Source organism: Neophocaena asiaeorientalis, unplaced genomic scaffold (genome assembly GCF_003031525.2).
Source record: "Neophocaena asiaeorientalis asiaeorientalis breed wild unplaced genomic scaffold, Neophocaena_asiaeorientalis_V1.1 scaffold497, whole genome shotgun sequence".
In the NCBI taxonomy this organism is placed as follows: Eukaryota; Metazoa; Chordata; class Mammalia; order Artiodactyla; family Phocoenidae; genus Neophocaena; species Neophocaena asiaeorientalis.
The window spans coordinates 1113168-1131047 of NW_020174568.1; the positions used below are offsets into that span (position 1 = coordinate 1113168).

The window sequence follows — 17880 nt, forward strand, 5'->3', positions numbered from 1 at the left end:
GCTGAGGTCTCATGAGGCTCTCCGGCCCCTGAGCCGGAGCAGGGCGGTCAGATCCAGAGCACATTTACGGGGCTCTAGGGAGCCTGCCCCCGAGCAGACATTGGTCTCCACACCCTGGAAAGCCTTTTCTTCCTTGAGGCCCAGAGAGGCTGAAATGTGCTTGCTGACAGCAGATGAGTGACATAAATGGGATTCGAACCTAGTTTGGTCCCTAATATCCGATACGGTGTTCTTTCCCTGACATACGCTTTTCCAATCTAAGATCTTTTTATTGAAATGCGTAATTATGACAAAGGCTTAGGAGAGAGATTCCAGGGGAGCCACAGAGAAGAAAGGCAGGCTCTGTTATTTCCACGGTCCGCTGTTCCCTCTCTGTCGCTTTCTCTTTCCCACGCTGTGCGTCTGCTGGCCACGTCGTGCGGCGGCACCGGGTGACGAGCGTGAAGCAGGCGGCGTGCGCGGTGCCCGTCGGTCAGCCGGCCCCCAACACGCTCCAAGCAGGGTCCCCGTCCTCGCGCTGCGGGCCCTCTGTGCTGGATGGCGCTTCGCTGTGGGGCGTCCCGTGTGTCGTAGGGTGTTAGAAACGTCCCTGGTCTCCCCTTACATACCCAGCTGTGACAACTGGAAGTACCTACACACATTGCCGGCTTTCCCCTGGGGAGCACAGCCACCCTCGGCCGCGACCTGCTGCACTAACACCTCTTCCCGTAGGTAATGAACTTCCCTGTGCTGGCAGCAGGTTGGTTCTAAATGGCTCGTTCCCCAGGCCGTGTACGCAGAGCCCTGCATAGAACAAGACCTCCTTGTGGTCCGTCTCTAAGCATCTGACTGCAGTCCGAGTGAATTCTTGTGCCATAAAATGTATTTAGAAAGTATTTCTAGAAAGAACTCACTTAAGAAAGACCCTAAAGAAAGCATACACCTTCTTGTGTAAATTGGCACAGGGAGATAAGTACAGGCAGACCTCAGATAGTGTGGGTTTGGGTGCAGACCACACAACAAAGCGGGTATGGCAATAAAGCGAGTCGCACGAATTTTTTGGTTTCCCAGAACATAGAAAAGTTATATTTACACTATATGTAGTCTATTAAGTTGCAGTAGCATAATGGCTGAAAAACAACATACACGCCTTAATTTAAACTAATGCTGTTGGAAAAATGGCACCGGCAGGCTCGCGGGAAGCAGGGTTGCCACAAACCTTCAGTGTGTAGAAAACACACTATCTGCGAAGTACAATAAAATGAGATGTGCTTGTACGCATCCTTGGGCAGCTCATCACTCAGCTGTAACGAAAATACCGTCGTCATTTACCAGAAGCCAAGACATACTTTCTGTGTAGTAACTAGAACCGGCTCCCCAAACTGAAATTCAGTTTTCTCTCTAAAAGATTCTACTTCTACATTTTAATTTTAAATAACTTTTAATTACTAATGATTATGAAAGTTATCCATCTTTTTTTTAAATATAAATTTATTTATTTTGGCTGCGTTGGGTCTTTGTTGCTGCACACGGGCTTTCTCTAATTGCGGCGAGCGGGGGCTACTCTTCGTTGCAGTGCGCGGGCTTCTCATTACGGTGGCTTCTCTTGTTGCGGAGCACAGGCTCTAGGCACGTGGGCTGCAGTACTTGTGGCTCGAGGGCTCTAGAGCGCAGCCTCAGTAGTTGTGGCGCACAGGCTTAGTTGCTCCGCGGCACGTGGGATCTTCCTGGACCAGGGCTTGAACCTGTGTCCCCAGCATTGGCAGGCGGATTCTTAACCACCGCGCCACCAGGGAAGTCCCCAAAAGTTATCCATCTTTTAACTTTATCCATATCGGAAGACAGTGATCAAATAAGAACAAAACACTGCGTGTGATTCGTGATCCTTACTTTGGTGTTGCGGTTGAATCTTGAGAGGGAAGCCTGTCTTCATGGGCTGTCAGTGTTGCCCGTCATTCTCCAATAACGTGGAGAAGTGTTTGTAAAACAGCCAAGTCACAGGCGGTTGATTAAATGCCATTTCCAGGGGGAAACACCCATTTGGCCCCCAGGCCCTGACACTGTGTGTGGCCATGACACCACTTCCTAAATCTCATTTTGTGACATCAGGGATTTCCTCCAAAAGGATTATCTTAATTTTTCCCCAAAGGAAATGGTTTGTGAAATAAAGTGGAACCAACCGTTCCAGAGTGACGTGATTCCAGAAAAGTTACCGACAGGATGGAGGGGGGGAGGCCAGGCAGCCTGCCCAGCTCGGCTCAGGACACCTCACCTTTCTCTCTCCTTAGTGTGAATTCCCCCAATGTGACCCCCCGCCCCCCCATCACAAATGCATAACAGGAAAGTCCAATTTGTGGTGAGTGATTTAGTGGGAAGACTTTACAAAGAGGTTACTTCCCTGGTTTCCTCTAATATGGAAGGCATAGTGATTCCTCAGGAAACTGGACCCTGGGGGCAAGGCTGGTGGGCAGGAAACCTGGGAAGACTTCTCACATCTGCATGTGGCTGGAGGTGAGACCATCAGCACAGTTTCAAATTCTGAGCTTTCTTTAAAGCGGCAGGATTCTTCTTTTCCCCCAAAGAGAATCTTCACGGAACTCCAAACCAAACTTAGAACCGTTAAAAGCAGGGCTGTTCTTGGCCAGGGTCCCCTCCCCATCGTGGCGGGTCGCAGGCTTCTTTGGCATTTTGTTAAACGCTGCGAATTTGGAGCATTAATTTTTCTTATTCTACAGACTTGTTCTATGATAAACCAGCTCTGGGTTGTACCTAGAAAGACAGTATTCATGGAAGTTTGATTCTTCCAACTTGATGCGTTCTGACTTTTCTTCATTTCACACCCTAGAGTTTTACTTTGGATCAGCCTCCGGCCTTTCTCCTGCGCTCAGAAATCGAGCCAGAGTATGTCTGATCATTTCTACATGCTTAGAAAAGAGGCAGCTCGTTCTAGCGAAAGAAGCTCCCCCTTTTCAGAAGTCTTCATTTGGGGGAGCACACCCCGGGCATGCAGGGGGGTTGCCATAGGGATGGCTTCAAGGGCCCATTTCTGGACCCTCAGATTCTGGTCTCAGGGACTGTTCATCCTAAAATCGGGTTGCCTGATGATATTTTTGTATTCCCGATAGCGCTTAGTCCTCGCCCTTGACGAAAGGAAGGGATGTGAAATCCTACTCTGACAAATTGCTCTAGGACCCCAATCAGAAGAGATTTGGGGGGGGGGTCCCTAAACCCACAGGGCTACCCACCTTTCCCGGCCTTATGTGTTCTCTTGCTAAGGATGCTGCCCAGCTGAGGAGCCGTATCGGGTGTTCTGTATGCAGATAGATGGCAGGTTTGGGAATGTGGGGAGTCGTCGTGACAACGGTCTTTTAGGACTTTGCCCTAATCTCGTCCGCTAATTTCAAAAGGACTCATCGTTTTAAGGCAGAGAGAGGCGTGCAGAGAGGCTGAGGAAGGGCGGGCGTGGTGGGAGCCGAGCAGAGCAGGCGTGCCGCTCACCGGGCCCCGAGCAGGTCGCGGTCCAGCCGGGCTGCGTCTGCGTCCATCCACGGCAGGGTCCTTAAGCCCCACCGTGTCCTGCCCGCATGAATCACAGCTTTAAAGACTTATTCCAACCACAACCGGCCCTAAGCTTTTCAGTCTTCTACTAACAAATACAGCATATATGCCAACTGCTGGCCTCCTTTTGCTTTGTTTTTTGAAGCAATATGTGTCTGTCTCTTTTCATTAAATGCAGAGTCATTGCTGATCATTTCTTTTATTTTTCTCCTTACACTTGATTTTAATGGGTCTCAAAAGTCTGTGACAGATCTTTGATCGAGTTATTTCCATCGAAAATACTGATTTTAAAAACTGATCAATTAAAACTGCCAGCTGCGCCTGCACACAAGCCACAAAACACTATCCTTCTGAAGGCTTTACGACGCCTTGTTACCGCTACCCAGCCTTTCACTAGTAAACTTAAGTGGCAAATTGAGACAGTTTGAGTCTCCTTCCTCCACTGAGCAAGACGAGGTGGCAGGTAAAAAGTTGATCATTTCTAAGTACAGTTATTTCTGCATTTTTATATTATGTTTCTTTAAAAACTTACTGCTGAAAACTCGATATCAGATTTCTATGGATGTACACAATGTATTCTCAGTAAAGGAACACATCTCACTTACAAATAACTTCTGCTTGGGGCGACACGTTACAATGCACTGTGACACAGTATTGAGTAATGGTGTATTGAGTTAATACCTTCTGTTTGTAACTTTAAAAAATAGACTCATTAAATGTATCAGAGCTCATTCATTTGCGCTTAAAAATGAAGTAAGACTTTTTCTGGCACAAGATAAATCTGCTTTGCCCGGAATGCCAGTTAAGCTGTAGGGGATATGGTCAGTAAATTGAATGAGCTAAATCTGCAGCTGATTTCCATGATTGGGGAGATTGAGTTGACAACTGGAACATCATTAAGCATGGATTTTGATAATCAAACAATATGTAATTTTGACAAATAACTCGTAAGGAGCTCAGAGAGTCAAAGGAACGCATTATATAATTCCCATGACTTATTTACATGAAAAGGGTACAAGCAACCCCCAAAATAGAAAATAAATCTAGAATTAATGTTGAACCCTGAGTCTTCCAGTGGTCGGCCATCTTCGTCCATGGAAGCATGAAATAATGATGAGGGTACAGAGTGGCCCTGCTCATCTCATTAGGGTTTGCTTCTCATGTAAATAATTAAATAGTGAAGAAAATGTAACATTCGTAACATAGCTGTGTTTTCATCATTTGCATACCGATAATTACTGTAATGACAGCTTAATCCAGAAGAAGAAGAATGTTAACCTTTAGGGCCGTATGGATTCGGGAAGTAAAACAAATTTTAAAGTTTCACAATACATTTTAATTGCAGAGAAATATGGTAGGATGACCAGTTAAAGACCTTGGTGGAAAAAGTATTGTTGTAGCATAAAACTTTTGGGGGGAAATGAAAGGAAAACAGTTCAAGGAGAGAAATGAAGGATAAATTTTCCACCTGTAGGAAAAAGGATATTTTTTTAAACGGGTTTTGGCCCCATTTAAAAATGTTTATTTTTTTAAAATATGCTAGCACATTTACTGTTCGTAAGTACGTTTTTTCAACGTGGGGGGAGGTTTGTACGTCTGTGCACATTTTCCAGGGGGGTGTCTGCAGGAGGAGCTCACCCTTCTCTGGGGGCAGAGGATCAGTTCTGTTTCCTGTGCCCACACTAGGTGCCGGGAAGGTACCAAAGTGTGTCTGCCTTTACGTATCTCAGGAGGATTACAGATTCTGGGCAGAGCTCTAGTCCAAAAACCTCTTTCCTACAGTCTCCGCAGAAAAATTCCATTCATCCTGGGATTGTTTCCTATTTACAAGTCGCCGGTACTTTCTGTTTCAGTTTGAAGGAAGGAAGTACTGTGAACATGACTTTCAGATGCTCTTTGCTCCCTGCTGTCACCAGTGTGGTAAGTTCCACTGCCCAATGCACGGTGAAAAGTAAGTTTCCTTCAGAACGACCTCATAACACGTGCTCATAGGAAGGAAAGCGTGCAGGTGCGGTGTTTTGTCAGCCCTCTTCCCGTCAGTAATGTTAATGACGCTTCTCAGGGCCTACTGTAGGGTGAAGGTAAGCCCAGGACTCACCGAACTTCTGTTCGATGCCCCGTAGGATTCCTTTCTTCCCTGTCAGCGCGGCCCGGGCGGCCTCAGCGGGGACCTTGAGACGCGCAGGGGTGGCCTGCGTGTCACAGAGCAGGAGAGACTGGGGGCACCGAGTCGCATGCTGACAAGGTTGAATGAAGGAAGAAATTAAGTATGCGGTACGAGAAAACGTGCGGTGGATTTCTGTTTTCTGTGTCCATGACCAGAAAAAACCAAAAAGACCTTCGGGAGAGGGAGAGCCCAGTACCTCCTCTGGAAAAGCCGATTCAGAGATGTGATAGACAGCCTGAAAGTGTGGCAGCTACAGAACCCAAAACAAGGACTCAGATGACACGGAAGCACTTTTCTAACGTAGCGCTTTGTGCGGGAGCCGCACACGTGGGGAAAGGGGCAGGTGTTCTGCCGGCGGCTGAGGGCGGGGAAGCTGCGCTGCAGCCCGTGTGCTCCTCTCCGCAGGGGAATTCATCATCGGCCGTGTGATCAAAGCCATGAACAACAGCTGGCACCCCGAGTGTTTCCGCTGTGACCTCTGCCAGGGGGTCCTGGCAGACATCGGGTTTGTCAAGAGCGCCGGGAGGTAGGAGCAGGGCACCCTGTCACCCGTCGGGCACGGGTGGGCAGAGTGACGCTCTGCGGTCACGCGTGCTCCCTGGGGCCTCGGACACGCAGTTGGGGCGTGGGGCCCGGGGTCTGCGGGAGAGGCTACCGCAGGGAGTTTCTCAGCCATCAGTCTGGTCCTCTGGGAGGGATAAATAACTCTCCGTGTGAAAAGTCGGGGCTCGGTTCTGCTCTCTTAAGCCCAGCGGTGATGTTTAAAGAAATGGTTTCTTTAATTTCTTTTCGTAGATATGGGAATCTTTTTTTTTTAATTATTAGGAAGAACCTTAGATCTTAAATTTAAGTTTCTAAAACAGTTTTGGCTCTGTTTAGACATCTGTGTCGCCCCTGCCATAACCGAGAGAAGGCCCGAGGCCTTGGGAAATACATCTGCCAGAAGTGTCACGCCATCATTGACGAGCAGCCTCTGATATTCAAGAACGACCCCTACCATCCAGACCACTTCAACTGTGCCAACTGCGGGTACCGCGGTGTCTTCCTTTTCATTGTACAAATAGAGGGAACCAGTGATCACGCTGATCTATAGTCTTTCTGTTAGTCTGGCACCCAAATCGGTTTCCTTCAACTTTTAATCTGGAAAACGTTAAAACTGTAGAAGAGGCAGGAGACTAATGCATAGAGACCCGCCATACCGTTCATTCAGTTTCACCAGGCAACATGTTGCCACATGTGTGTGTGTACGTGTACACATGAACGTATACACATACCTTTAAATAGTCAGCTCGTATTAAAATATCCCTAATGATTCCCACAACTGTTTTTCATAACTATGTTCTTCCAGTCCAGGATCCCCCCACAAACAAAAAACTTAAAAAGGTCTCATCTTGGTACGTGCATAACAGGGTGTGACATTAGAGTGTTATCTTAAGTTACATTTGTTACTTTTGCTGTATTTACACCTAAAGGGAATTTTTTTTTTTCCTCAAAAGCTCACGATAAATTGTTAGGCTGTGAGCTTCGGAATCTGCCATCTAATACAAGAACTTAATGGAAAAGATACTTTAGTCGGCGTGACCATCCGTGCTAAGTTACGGTAGGGAGTGGAGAGCTGGGGTGAAGGCTGACAGACAGCTTCTTTTGGGAGTTCAGTTTCTACCTTATCTCGTTCTCTTGCCTGTCCTCCCTCGGTTCATTGTTCATGAGCACTTCTAAAGAATCGTTTAAACCCGATGAAATTCATCTTGATTTGGGGCCATCTCTGTTTATTGACTCAGGAGACTGAAAATAGTAGTGAACGTAAGCATATGGAGGAGGGCCGGTCTGAGCATTCCGTCTGTGTGTTTTCTGTTCACCTAAGACTACTCTTAGCAGCTTGCTAGTGAGCGTCAGTAAGTGGAGCTAGTCTCCAAACTCCTCGGTTATTTGGGGAAGATAACATCGGCGGGTCTGTCCTCACGCCTGGGATACTCCTCCCCAGCGTTTTAAGGAAGACGAGGGACTCTAAAGTGACGGCAGACGGGACGGTAGCTGTGGCCGGCGCGGTGGTGTGTGTCCGGCTTGTCAGCACCGCCCGAGGCGGATGTTTGGATACAAATCTGAAGCCTGTTCAAGCGTCTTGATCAGACTACTCTGACCACCTCCGAGGGGGAGTAAAGCAGCTACAGGGGGCGTGCGGGTTCTCTTCGGAACCCCGGAGGCACAGGGGCTGCACCGGGCACCGGCTGCCTACCCGCCTCGCCGCCGTGCTGCTCAGCGGGTCCCTTTCTCGTGCGCAGGAAGGAGCTGACCGCCGACGCCCGGGAGCTGAAGGGGGAGCTGTACTGCTTGCCGTGCCACGACAAGATGGGGGTCCCCATCTGTGGCGCCTGCCGCCGGCCCATCGAAGGGCGCGTGGTGAACGCCATGGGCAAGCAGTGGCACGTGGAGGTGAGTTCCGTGACCGGGGCCCTCGCACGCCCGAGGCTCAGGTGCGCCGGCAAGGCTGGGAGATGCTGAGGGGCACGTGTGGACCTCGTGGAAGACTAAGAACACAGATTCTCCACGGCTCTGTGGCCTCCAGGTGGCGAGGCAAGCAGTGCTCTCGGTTCCTAGATCCTTGAGGCAGGAGGTGTCCTGGTCCAGCCCAGAGACGCGTCCCCACGTTCACCTCTGTCCTCACTCTGTGCTGTCGAGTCTAGGCCTCCGGATGCACTACAGGGTCACCTGTGGCCCAAATGACATAAGCACCCCAGGCTGTCACGGATCTCCTCTGAGCTACTTCAGCTTTGGGGTTTTGCTTCACTGTGTAAATAAAACACGGCAATCCAAGTATGACCTAACGCAATTTCTTTCAGCATTTTGTTTGTGCCAAGTGTGAGAAACCGTTTCTCGGACATCGCCATTACGAGAGGAAGGGCCTGGCGTACTGTGAAACCCACTACAACCAGGTAGTGACGGGGCTCGTGGACTGCTACGCACACGTGTGTGAGCCTGAGCCTCTCAATACTTAAGCACAGGGAGAGCTCTGAGAAAATGTACGTTGGGCTCCAGCGATTGCTTTTTAACGTTTCATTTGGAAAATCATTTCAGGCTCGCAGAAAGGTTGTAAAATAAAAAAATACAAAGAAAATACCTGTTTTACTCAGGTTTACTATCTGCTTCAGCATGTGTGTGTCCTGCCCTCTCTATGAAGACGACACTTACGTGAATGCACGTTTCCTTATATACAAGTTTCTGTACACATATAAACACACGCGTATTTTTTCTGAAGCATTTGATGATGAGTTCCTCATGGTCCTTTACCCCTAAATACTGGAGTGTACACTTCCCAAGAATACGGGAATCTCTTATGTAACCATGGTTATCTGTATTGATGACTTCAATCTGTCCATTCCAGTTCTGTCACCTGACCCAGTAAAGTCCTTCTGGCCTTTTTTCCGCTCCAGTACCAGACCCAGTGTAGGGTTTTCATGCTCCTTTAGCTTCCTGAAATCCAGAACATTTCCAGAGCCTTTGTTTTTGATCATGATGAAGAGTAAATTCTTTTCATTGTAGGAAGTAAACACTAGTCAGTGAACTTTTGCTGATTCTCTCTCTAGTAATGGCAGATTCTGGGTTTAGGTAGCCAGCTATTTGTTTTTAAGTTGTACAGAGAACTGAAATTATTTATATTAAGTGTTTGGTGTTCTGATACTTAGTTGTAACACATCTTTACTTTTTTTTTTTTTTTTTTTCCATTTTCAGCTATTCGGTGATGTTTGTTTCCACTGCAACCGTGTTATAGAAGGTGATGGTAAGTACCTGCAGCGGTTTTAACCTGTAGGGCACCATTTTGACACAAAAACCCTTGGGTCATGTGAAGATTGAAAAAGGTTGTTTGGAATGCGATCGTTATCGGTTACTTTTCCTAAGTGTTCTCCAGCAGGGAGATGCTAACTCCTAAGAGGTGGGCTTGCTGCTCATTTATGGTGATACTTTAGGCCAGTGCCGTAGGGTCATAGGAGCGGCTGACCCCAAGGCCTCTTCTCTTTGCAGTCCCTCCTTCCAAAAGCTGCAGGGCGTGTTTCTTGGGAGCACTTAGGAAGGGTCCCCTGCACCCTGGCAGTTATCTCTAGGTGTTTCCAGGGCCCGCCCCCTCGTCCCTGATTGATGTGGACGGGAAGGAAGCAGCTGTGTTTGCCAACAGGCGCAGCAAGTTCTGCCAGAAGCTTCCTGGCGAAGTTGCAAACATTCCTGCTGCAGCCTCTGAGCAGAGAGCCTAACTCGGCAAATGCTTTCTGAAACACTGCCCGTGTGCCCTTCACGAGGGGGTGGGTTCAGGAAAGTGATCTCTAGTGCCTTTGGGAATAAATCTTACCCCCGCCCACGGGAGGCAGCTGCCAGGGGAGGGAAGCTCTTGCCCTAGCGTTGGCTTGGAAGACAGGCTCCTGCAGGCCGGTGAGTCAGCGTCTGGACTTTGTTTTAATTACCTGCTGTGCTAGGAAAGCCGGGCGCGCAGTCACAGCTTGTCAGTTGGGGCGGGGCTGGGGGGCGTCGGCGTGCAGATCTGGTACCTGCCGTTCGGATGCCTCACGGGAGAAGAAAACATTAACCACCAACACGGGTTGAAAAGGCAACGGTGATCTTCCCTAAGGGGAAGCCTACCGTCGTGGGAGACAAATGCAGAGCTGGGGTTGTGTGTTCTGACAACGTGATGAGATAAATTAATGAATAACGTCGACTGATCCTGTGAACGTCAGTTAATGGCACTGAGATTTTTAGTGCCGTGTGTGGCTCTTTGGTGAGAAAAGCCCTTGAGGAGGGCACCCACCCCGGGAGGGGACGGGTGGGTGTGGTGAGTGATGTCCCCCTCCTGTCCCCTAGTGGTCTCCGCCCTCAACAAGGCCTGGTGCGTGCACTGCTTCTCCTGCTCCACCTGCAGCGCCAAGTTAACGCTCAAGTAAGTCTGCCCTCGGCTCCCGCGAGCCCCGCGACGAGCGCTTAGGGGACGTTGTTAACAGAGTTTAAAAAGAATGATCTGATGCTTTATTTCTTCTTTCTGTTCAGGCCTTCTAAGAGCAAAGCTTCTTCCTTTAATTGTTCCCTGTTTTCTCCTGTTCCTTCTCTGTCCTGCGCAAAGGGATAAGTTTGTTGAAATTGATCTAAAACCAGTCTGCAAACACTGTTATGAGAAAATGCCAGAAGAATTTAAGAGGCGACTTGCCAAACGGGAGAGAGAAGCAAAGGATAAGGACAAGCAGAAAAAGAAAAAGCCAGTCTGTTTGTAAACTTTTCTATCTCTCTGTCAGCACTTTCACTGCTTTCTCCTTTGGTTAGTCCTTTAGAATATGTTTTCATTCTGTTTTTGTCTCTTGCGTTTTTCGTTACTTTCGGGCATGTATCTGTAGCCACGAGAGGTTGAAATAGAAGCATTTGTCCCATGTAGAGCTGGTCCTTCTGCCTAATTATTAAAGTTCCACACCTTGAGAAGGGTTCACACTTAACACTGGCTTGTACTTCACTTTTGTCCCTGAACCTGTAGACTCTCTCAGCTCGTTCTTTTAATCACAATATGGTATAGATTTCTTTTTTCTTTTTCCAGTGGATTCAAAGGGAAGAATTCTAATCTCCTGATAGATACTGGAAAAGTTTCAAAGTATTCTTGTCTGATAATTGCAGCTTTTAAAATCCTGGTTTTTGGTTTCTTTGCCTAAAATAATATAATTTGATCAATTCCAGTGTTGCATGTTCTAAGTTCTGTACTAAACTGAATCCTCTCAGCATGTTTCCCGTCTAAGCAGAGACCCTCTAAGGTACATAATAAGATACGGCATCTCTGGTGTGTGTATATGCGCTTTCATTCACTGCCCACATGCTGCTGGTTATGAACTCATTTTCCTGATGTTTTCAGACTCAATTGTATCCCTGATTTTTATGGGAAATATTTCAATCTTGGAAATCCTCTTAAATTGCTAGCATGACTGTCCCAGCTCCTTCACAGTACCATTGTGTTCTGAGCTCTAAAAGTTTTTTTATTGTTTAAAATCAAAGAGGAATTAAAATTCAGATATAAGATTAAAACAACGTAAGGTTTGTTTAGCATTATCTCTGGGAGCAGGGATAATTTATTTCTTTCATCAAAAACATGGCGGTTTTAATAGCTTTTGTTCTAAGAAGACTTTGGGAGAACTTTTAACTCAATGGTAGTATTTAAATCAAATTGCTAGTTGAAATGTAACATCATGTGAATAACTGTCAGCATTAGGATCTCTGAAAAACAGTAAAAATAATTCCCATGTGGTGCTTTAAAATAAAAGATTTTTCACTTTAAATGTGTGGTCAGGAATTAACTTTGTCATTAATGTTGTTCTTTAAAATTATATCAGCAGATATAATAATATGTCACAACTGACAGCGTATCACCGGACCTGTCCCAAATTTCACAGAAAATGAGCAAGTTGTAAATTCTGCATTTGCTCCATTCACAGTTAAGGACCCATGATTTCAATGGTGATAAGCGCTCATAACTGTCAGCTGGAGATGTATCACCCATAGCTAGGAGGCCGTCTGTCCACAGTTGTTTTACAAGTGAATTGAGAGTGTGTATTGCCCTGGCTTTTTAAAAAGAGTTGAGTTCTCCGTACATACGCCATTCACAGATGTGACCACAGACCACAGGTCACAGATGTGACCACGTGGTCCACTTGTGCTCTTGAAGAGAGATTTAAAGCTTTCTGTCAGACAGCCAACCAAAATAACCTATATATTATGTTAGATTTTTTCTTACTTAGTAAAATACTAAGTAAGATGATTTTGCCTTCAGTAAAGAGAGGATCGTTCAAATTACAGAAATACAGTTCTTTGCTTTGAATGACTGTTCTTTAAAGTGCTCTCGTGGTACTTTAAAATGTGATTGACTTTAATTATCTGAATTTTATTTACATTATATTCCCTGTATACTTAGCACAGACTAAAATGTATCGATAACATCCATTCTGTATTAGATAGATGTACAAGATCAATTTACAAGGGCAACTTCCTTCAAATGATATTGTGAATTTTTTATGTTTACCGTAATGATTAGAGTTGAGATTAGAATCATAGTTTTTTGCTAATATGAATATAGATGTAATACGCGAGTGTCTTCATTTACTTCAGTAAAATTACTGCACGTTGTCTGTCTGTATACAAATGTTGACGTTTCCACTGATTTCTTTTTTATTATTATTATTGTTATCTTTAGGAATAAGTTTGTGGAGTTTGACATGAAGCCAGTCTGTAAGAAGTGCTATGAGAAATTTCCGTTGGAGCTGAAAAAAAGACTTAAGAAGCTAGCTGAGACCTTAGGAAGGAAATAACTTCATCTTATTTTTTCTCTTCTCTGCAAAGATAAGAGATGACAACATTGCTTGACCTAATACACCCTTCCTTAAAGCTGTATCGTAAAAGAGTTGAGAGTGAAGAAGACCTATTGAATGGTTTTCTTCATCTCCTTTTTCTCATTAAAAAAAGTTTGCGTAATCATATTTAAAACATGGATGAGATCAAAATTTGCCTTTGTTAGTAACCCTTATCACTTTGAAATGGCAACTGTACTTAATAGCAAAAGAAACACGGTTAAGTGTTAAATTTTAATTGAGGTCCAAAAAGTTAAATATAACTTTTAAAAATGAAAGTAAGGAGTCAGCTTTTACGTGACTCAGATAAAAATAAAAACACTATTTTACTTTGTATTCAAAAGCAAATTAATTGCATCTGCAGTTTGGGAGGATATAAGAAAGAAAAACAACCAACCAGGAAAAACAGACCTTACGGAATCTTAGTGCATTTATCAAACTAGTGGCAAGTGAACACACACATCACTAAGATAAGAAGCAAGTATATTCAGAACTACGTGATTTGGGGTTTGGTTGTTAGGGCTATAAACGCCTTAATTACTGTGCTTAGTTCTACATTTTGTTCTCCTTGTGAACTTCTTCACACAGTAGTTAGAGCTGATAGTATTCCTTTTTAAATTTTGTGCGAAACAATTTATATACTAGGTATCTGAAAATGCAGCATACTTTACAATATTGGGGAAATGAAGTATTTTTTAATGTATTACAGCAATTATGCTTCTAAGGTTAAGGTCAAAGATGTAGTCTTAGAATAGGACCTGAAATTAAATGTTATGTAGTTTGGAATGTATCACTTTAAAAAAAAGTGAATGTATATGTGTTGCTCTTATTGCCTTTATAACCAGCTAATATCTATGCTTTATACATAAATGAACTTGCCTTGCCTTAGAAAAGTACATACATTAATCAGGAATTCTAGCTGTTTCACACCTTACAAACTAAAAACAAGTGCACTGACTGAGATTTGTAAACTCAAATTCATTTACCACAGCCATGATTATATGTTAAACTTTTTTTCACTTTTTGGGGAAACATTGAAATTAATTTCTGTAATCTTACTAGAAGAGAAGGATGTTGATGTGTGTTTCAAATTTTTCATTACAAATCTCATAATTAGATTTTATTTCCTATAAGTAGGAGGCATAAATGACACTTTTAAATTGCAAGAGGAATGTTTAAGTATCAATTTTAGGTCAAAAGTGGTGAATTACTCTACTTTGTAAAACGTTTTATCCTGAAGTTTCTGGACCAGTCTTTCCTGATAAACTTGTATGCAAAGCAAATTTTGTGAACATTTTTTAAATGTTGCTGCTGCTATGTTATCATGTAAAAGAAAATTGCCAAGGTGGACTTAGGGGAAAATTATTGGTTTTTCCAAAAATTGCTGAAATACTGTTTTACCATTTAAAAAAAAAAATCTCAGGATGCTACCAGTCTGCCATTAAAATATTTGTATGCATGTATTTTTTAAACATTTGTGCATGCACTTTACAGAGTAAACTGTATTTCAGTTAATTTATAACCAATTGCTTTATTTTTTAGTGTTCTTTTAGAGTTCAAAGAATTATCAGTGATTGAAGATAATCAATATATAGTTTAAGACTGTGCTTAGAAGTCTGAAACTGTCTTTGCATTTGACAGCAAGAATCAGAATCCCTTCAGCGTGCCTTTGTCAGCTAATATACGACCAGCAACAAAAATCTTCAAAGTATTTATTAAAAACTATACTGTGGATGCAGGCAGAATAGTGCGGGGTTTTCAGCCTGGGGGTCTCGATGCCAAATTCCTAAATGCTCTCCCACCAGAAATTCGGAGCAGAAGGCACCCATTTGCCTGTGTTTCTAATCACTGGGAAGAGGCATGGGCTGAACTGCTGCTCGGTTCACGTCTCTCCTGTAGCAGAGGTCCCGCTGCTCACCCCTCTCATAAAATACGAGTTCGTATTTCCTGCAAGTCTGCCTCATTAAGCCTCCAAGGCTGTGGGGTGTTTTATCCAGACACACACCTTCTCCGCTGTAGGGGACACAGAGCCCTCACTCGTGGTGGGGAGGAAGGGCTGAACAGTTGTCAGTGGACGAGAGGACGGACTTGCTTACTTCACGGTGTTTCGCATGGCTTCCTCTGGCCGGAGAGAAACTCAGGCTAGTGAGCGAATCTTGGCTTAAAATCCTACAAGGCCGTTTGAAATAATTCACCGTTTACCACTTCTAGGTGGTCTTTTTCTTATCAAGCCTAAGATGATTGGGAAAACGTTTGGATACAAGTCAAACGTCCTTTGGATCACGTTCAAAGCCTCATTAACATTGTAACTGATGGTAGATCATTTTGCCTCGTTTATTTGCCAAAAGAGCAGTTTCTAAATTAAGGAAATTTTGAGGTCGGCTTACAGCATTGTTATTGTATTTCATTTTAGATTGTAAGCTCAGTGGCAGGGACACTATTTCAATAATTGTGTTTTTATATAGCAACCAGGGCAGTATACTCTTGGTGCTTAATAAATGTTCATGATTGTTAAAAATAACTGTCGTGTTTTGCTTAACTTGAATGGCTTTGAGACGTGGAACCATGAGGGTATAGGACTAGTGCTTAAGAAAGCTGTTTTGGAAACAACCTAAGCGTCCATCGACGGATGAATGAATGAAAAAATGTGGTCTATATAACAGTGGAATATTATTCAGCCCGAAATGAGGCGGGAATCTTGCCATTTATGACAACGTGGATAGGACGACTAAGCTAAGTGAAATAAGTCAGAGAAAGACGAATACTGTATGATCTCACTTATATGTGGAATCATTTTTTAAAAACCCCAGTAATCATAAAGCAAGAATCATAAAAAAAAAACAAGAACAGATAGGTGGTTGTCAGAGGCGGGGTGGGAGGGTGGAGGTGGGCAAAATGGGTGAAGAGGGTCAAGAGATACAAGCTTCCAGTTATAAAATAAACAGTTCATAGGGGCAGCATGGTGACTATAGTTATTAATACTGAGTTGCACGTTTGAAAGTTGCTAAAAGAATAGATCTTAAAAGTTCTCATCATGGGCTTCCCTGGTGGCGCAGTGGTTAAGAATCCGCCTGCCAATGCAGGGGACACGGGTTCGAGTCCTGGTCCGGGAAGATCCCACATGCCGCGGAGCAACTAAGCCCGTGCGCCACAACTACTGAGCCTGCACTCTGGAGCCTGTGAGCCACAACTACTGAGCCCGCACGCTGCAACTACGGAAGCCCGCGCACCTAGAGTCCATGCTCCGCAATAAGGGAAGCCACCGCAATGAGAGGCCCGCTCACCGCAACTAGAGAAAACCTGCGCACAGCAACGAAGACCCAATGCAGCCAAAAATAAATAAAATAACATAAATTAATTTTTTAAAAATTCCGGGAAAAGAAAACTGCATGGTGACAGATGTTAACTAGACGTTGTGATCATTTTGCAATGTGTACAAATATGGAATCATTATGTTGTACACCTGAAACTAACTTGATGTTATAGGTCAGTTACACTTCAATTTTAAAAAGAGTTCCACGTTTTTTTCTTTTAAAGCCATTTTAAACTTTTACTTGTATGTAGTTTTTTTCTGGAAAACAGTTCAAGTGGTACGATATCTAAAACCATGTAAAAATGTCAATCAGACTCTGTGCATTCACAGGGCAGCCACCTTGTAGGTAACACGGTGTTATTTAATCCTGACAGTCCCCCAGGGCTGTGAAGTCAAGGAGGCCCTTTGAGCTTGCGCGGCAAGACGTGGCGTGTCCAGAACCCGAACCCAGGTGGTTCCTCTGCTTCCGAGCTCATGCACATTTCTACCCTGTTACTTGGTGGATGTCTGTGTGTGTGGAAAATTCAAGGCTTCTTGAGTAGATCACAGAAACATTCATGTATACGCATAAAAGCAAATGGGCTGATTGCTGTACATAAGGCAAATCTGAGAACCATGTAGGCTGCTGGTGGAGTCTTCCCACCGTTCACCCTGAATTCTGAGCTGCTTCAGTTCCTTATCTTCACACCCTTCAGCTGCCCCGTGCTCTTGGGGCTCTATCGTTCCCTCCTCCCCCCCTCAAATGTCTGCCCTGAGTCCTGCACGCCGTGTCGTCCCCTGGGCAGGTGCAGGCCTTGGCTTCCTCCTGCCCAAGAAAGAGAGACGGGCGATCACAGCACAGCATGGGGGGAAGCATAAGGTTCTGCAAGATCACACGGGCAGCACCCCGCAGGTGGCGGGGGAGGGTCTCCTGGAGCTGGATCTTGAAAGGAGAATAAATACCCACTAGCCCGGCCTGGGAGCAGGGGCCCTGGCCCTCTTCCAGTTCCCATTTCCTCCATTTTCCCACTGCCCTTAGTGGCATCACCATCTCTCCAGGCTCCCAGGCTAAGGTCGAGTTGCCGTCTGTTCTCCCCTCCCCCACCCCTCCCATCCCCACAGCTAAGGACCCCAAAGTCCAGCCATTCAGCTGCAGAAGGTCCCAGAGCCCTTCTTCCTCCCAGCTGGCGCCCTGGCTGGCTCCACGCTTTCCTCACTCTGCTCTGACCTCCAAGCAGCCATCACTCTACTCCCCTTGTTTACCAGCCTCATAGGCTCACCGAACAAGCAGGTCCCAACCTATTGCTGAGTCTGTTTTCTCCCAATGGCCATGCCCATCACCCAGGACTGTCTTTCCCAGACCTTCACCTGCCCTCCTGAGATCCATATACCCTCCTCACTTTTGAGACTCACATCAAATTCACCCCGTTTTTTAAACCTTTCCTGACTTCCTCAAGCAAAACTAGTCACTGTCCTTTGCTCCCCAAATCCTCTGCTCTCACACCTCTGATTCAGTAGCTGTT

The 17880-nt window shown here is 45.1% G+C and overlaps 1 protein-coding gene across 4 annotated transcripts in view; it reads left to right on the forward strand.

Annotated features, from left to right (window-relative positions):
• LIMS1 (LIM zinc finger domain containing 1) overlaps positions 1-15586 on the forward strand; it is a 67288-nt gene extending 51702 nt beyond the window's left edge. For 3 of the 4 annotated variants that reach the window (XM_024757987.1, XM_024757986.1, XM_024757985.1), the window contains exons 3-10: positions 5391-5457; positions 6110-6230; positions 6584-6733; positions 7987-8137; positions 8545-8637; positions 9434-9482; positions 10553-10628; positions 12912-15586. In XM_024757987.1, coding sequence (XP_024613755.1) covers positions 5391-5457; positions 6110-6230; positions 6584-6733; positions 7987-8137; positions 8545-8637; positions 9434-9482; positions 10553-10628; positions 12912-13026 — 822 coding nt within the window. In that variant the 3' untranslated portion in view covers positions 13027-15586. The other variant, XM_024757988.1, reaches the window with a different exon arrangement.
• The last annotated feature ends 2294 nt before the right edge of the window (positions 15587-17880 follow it).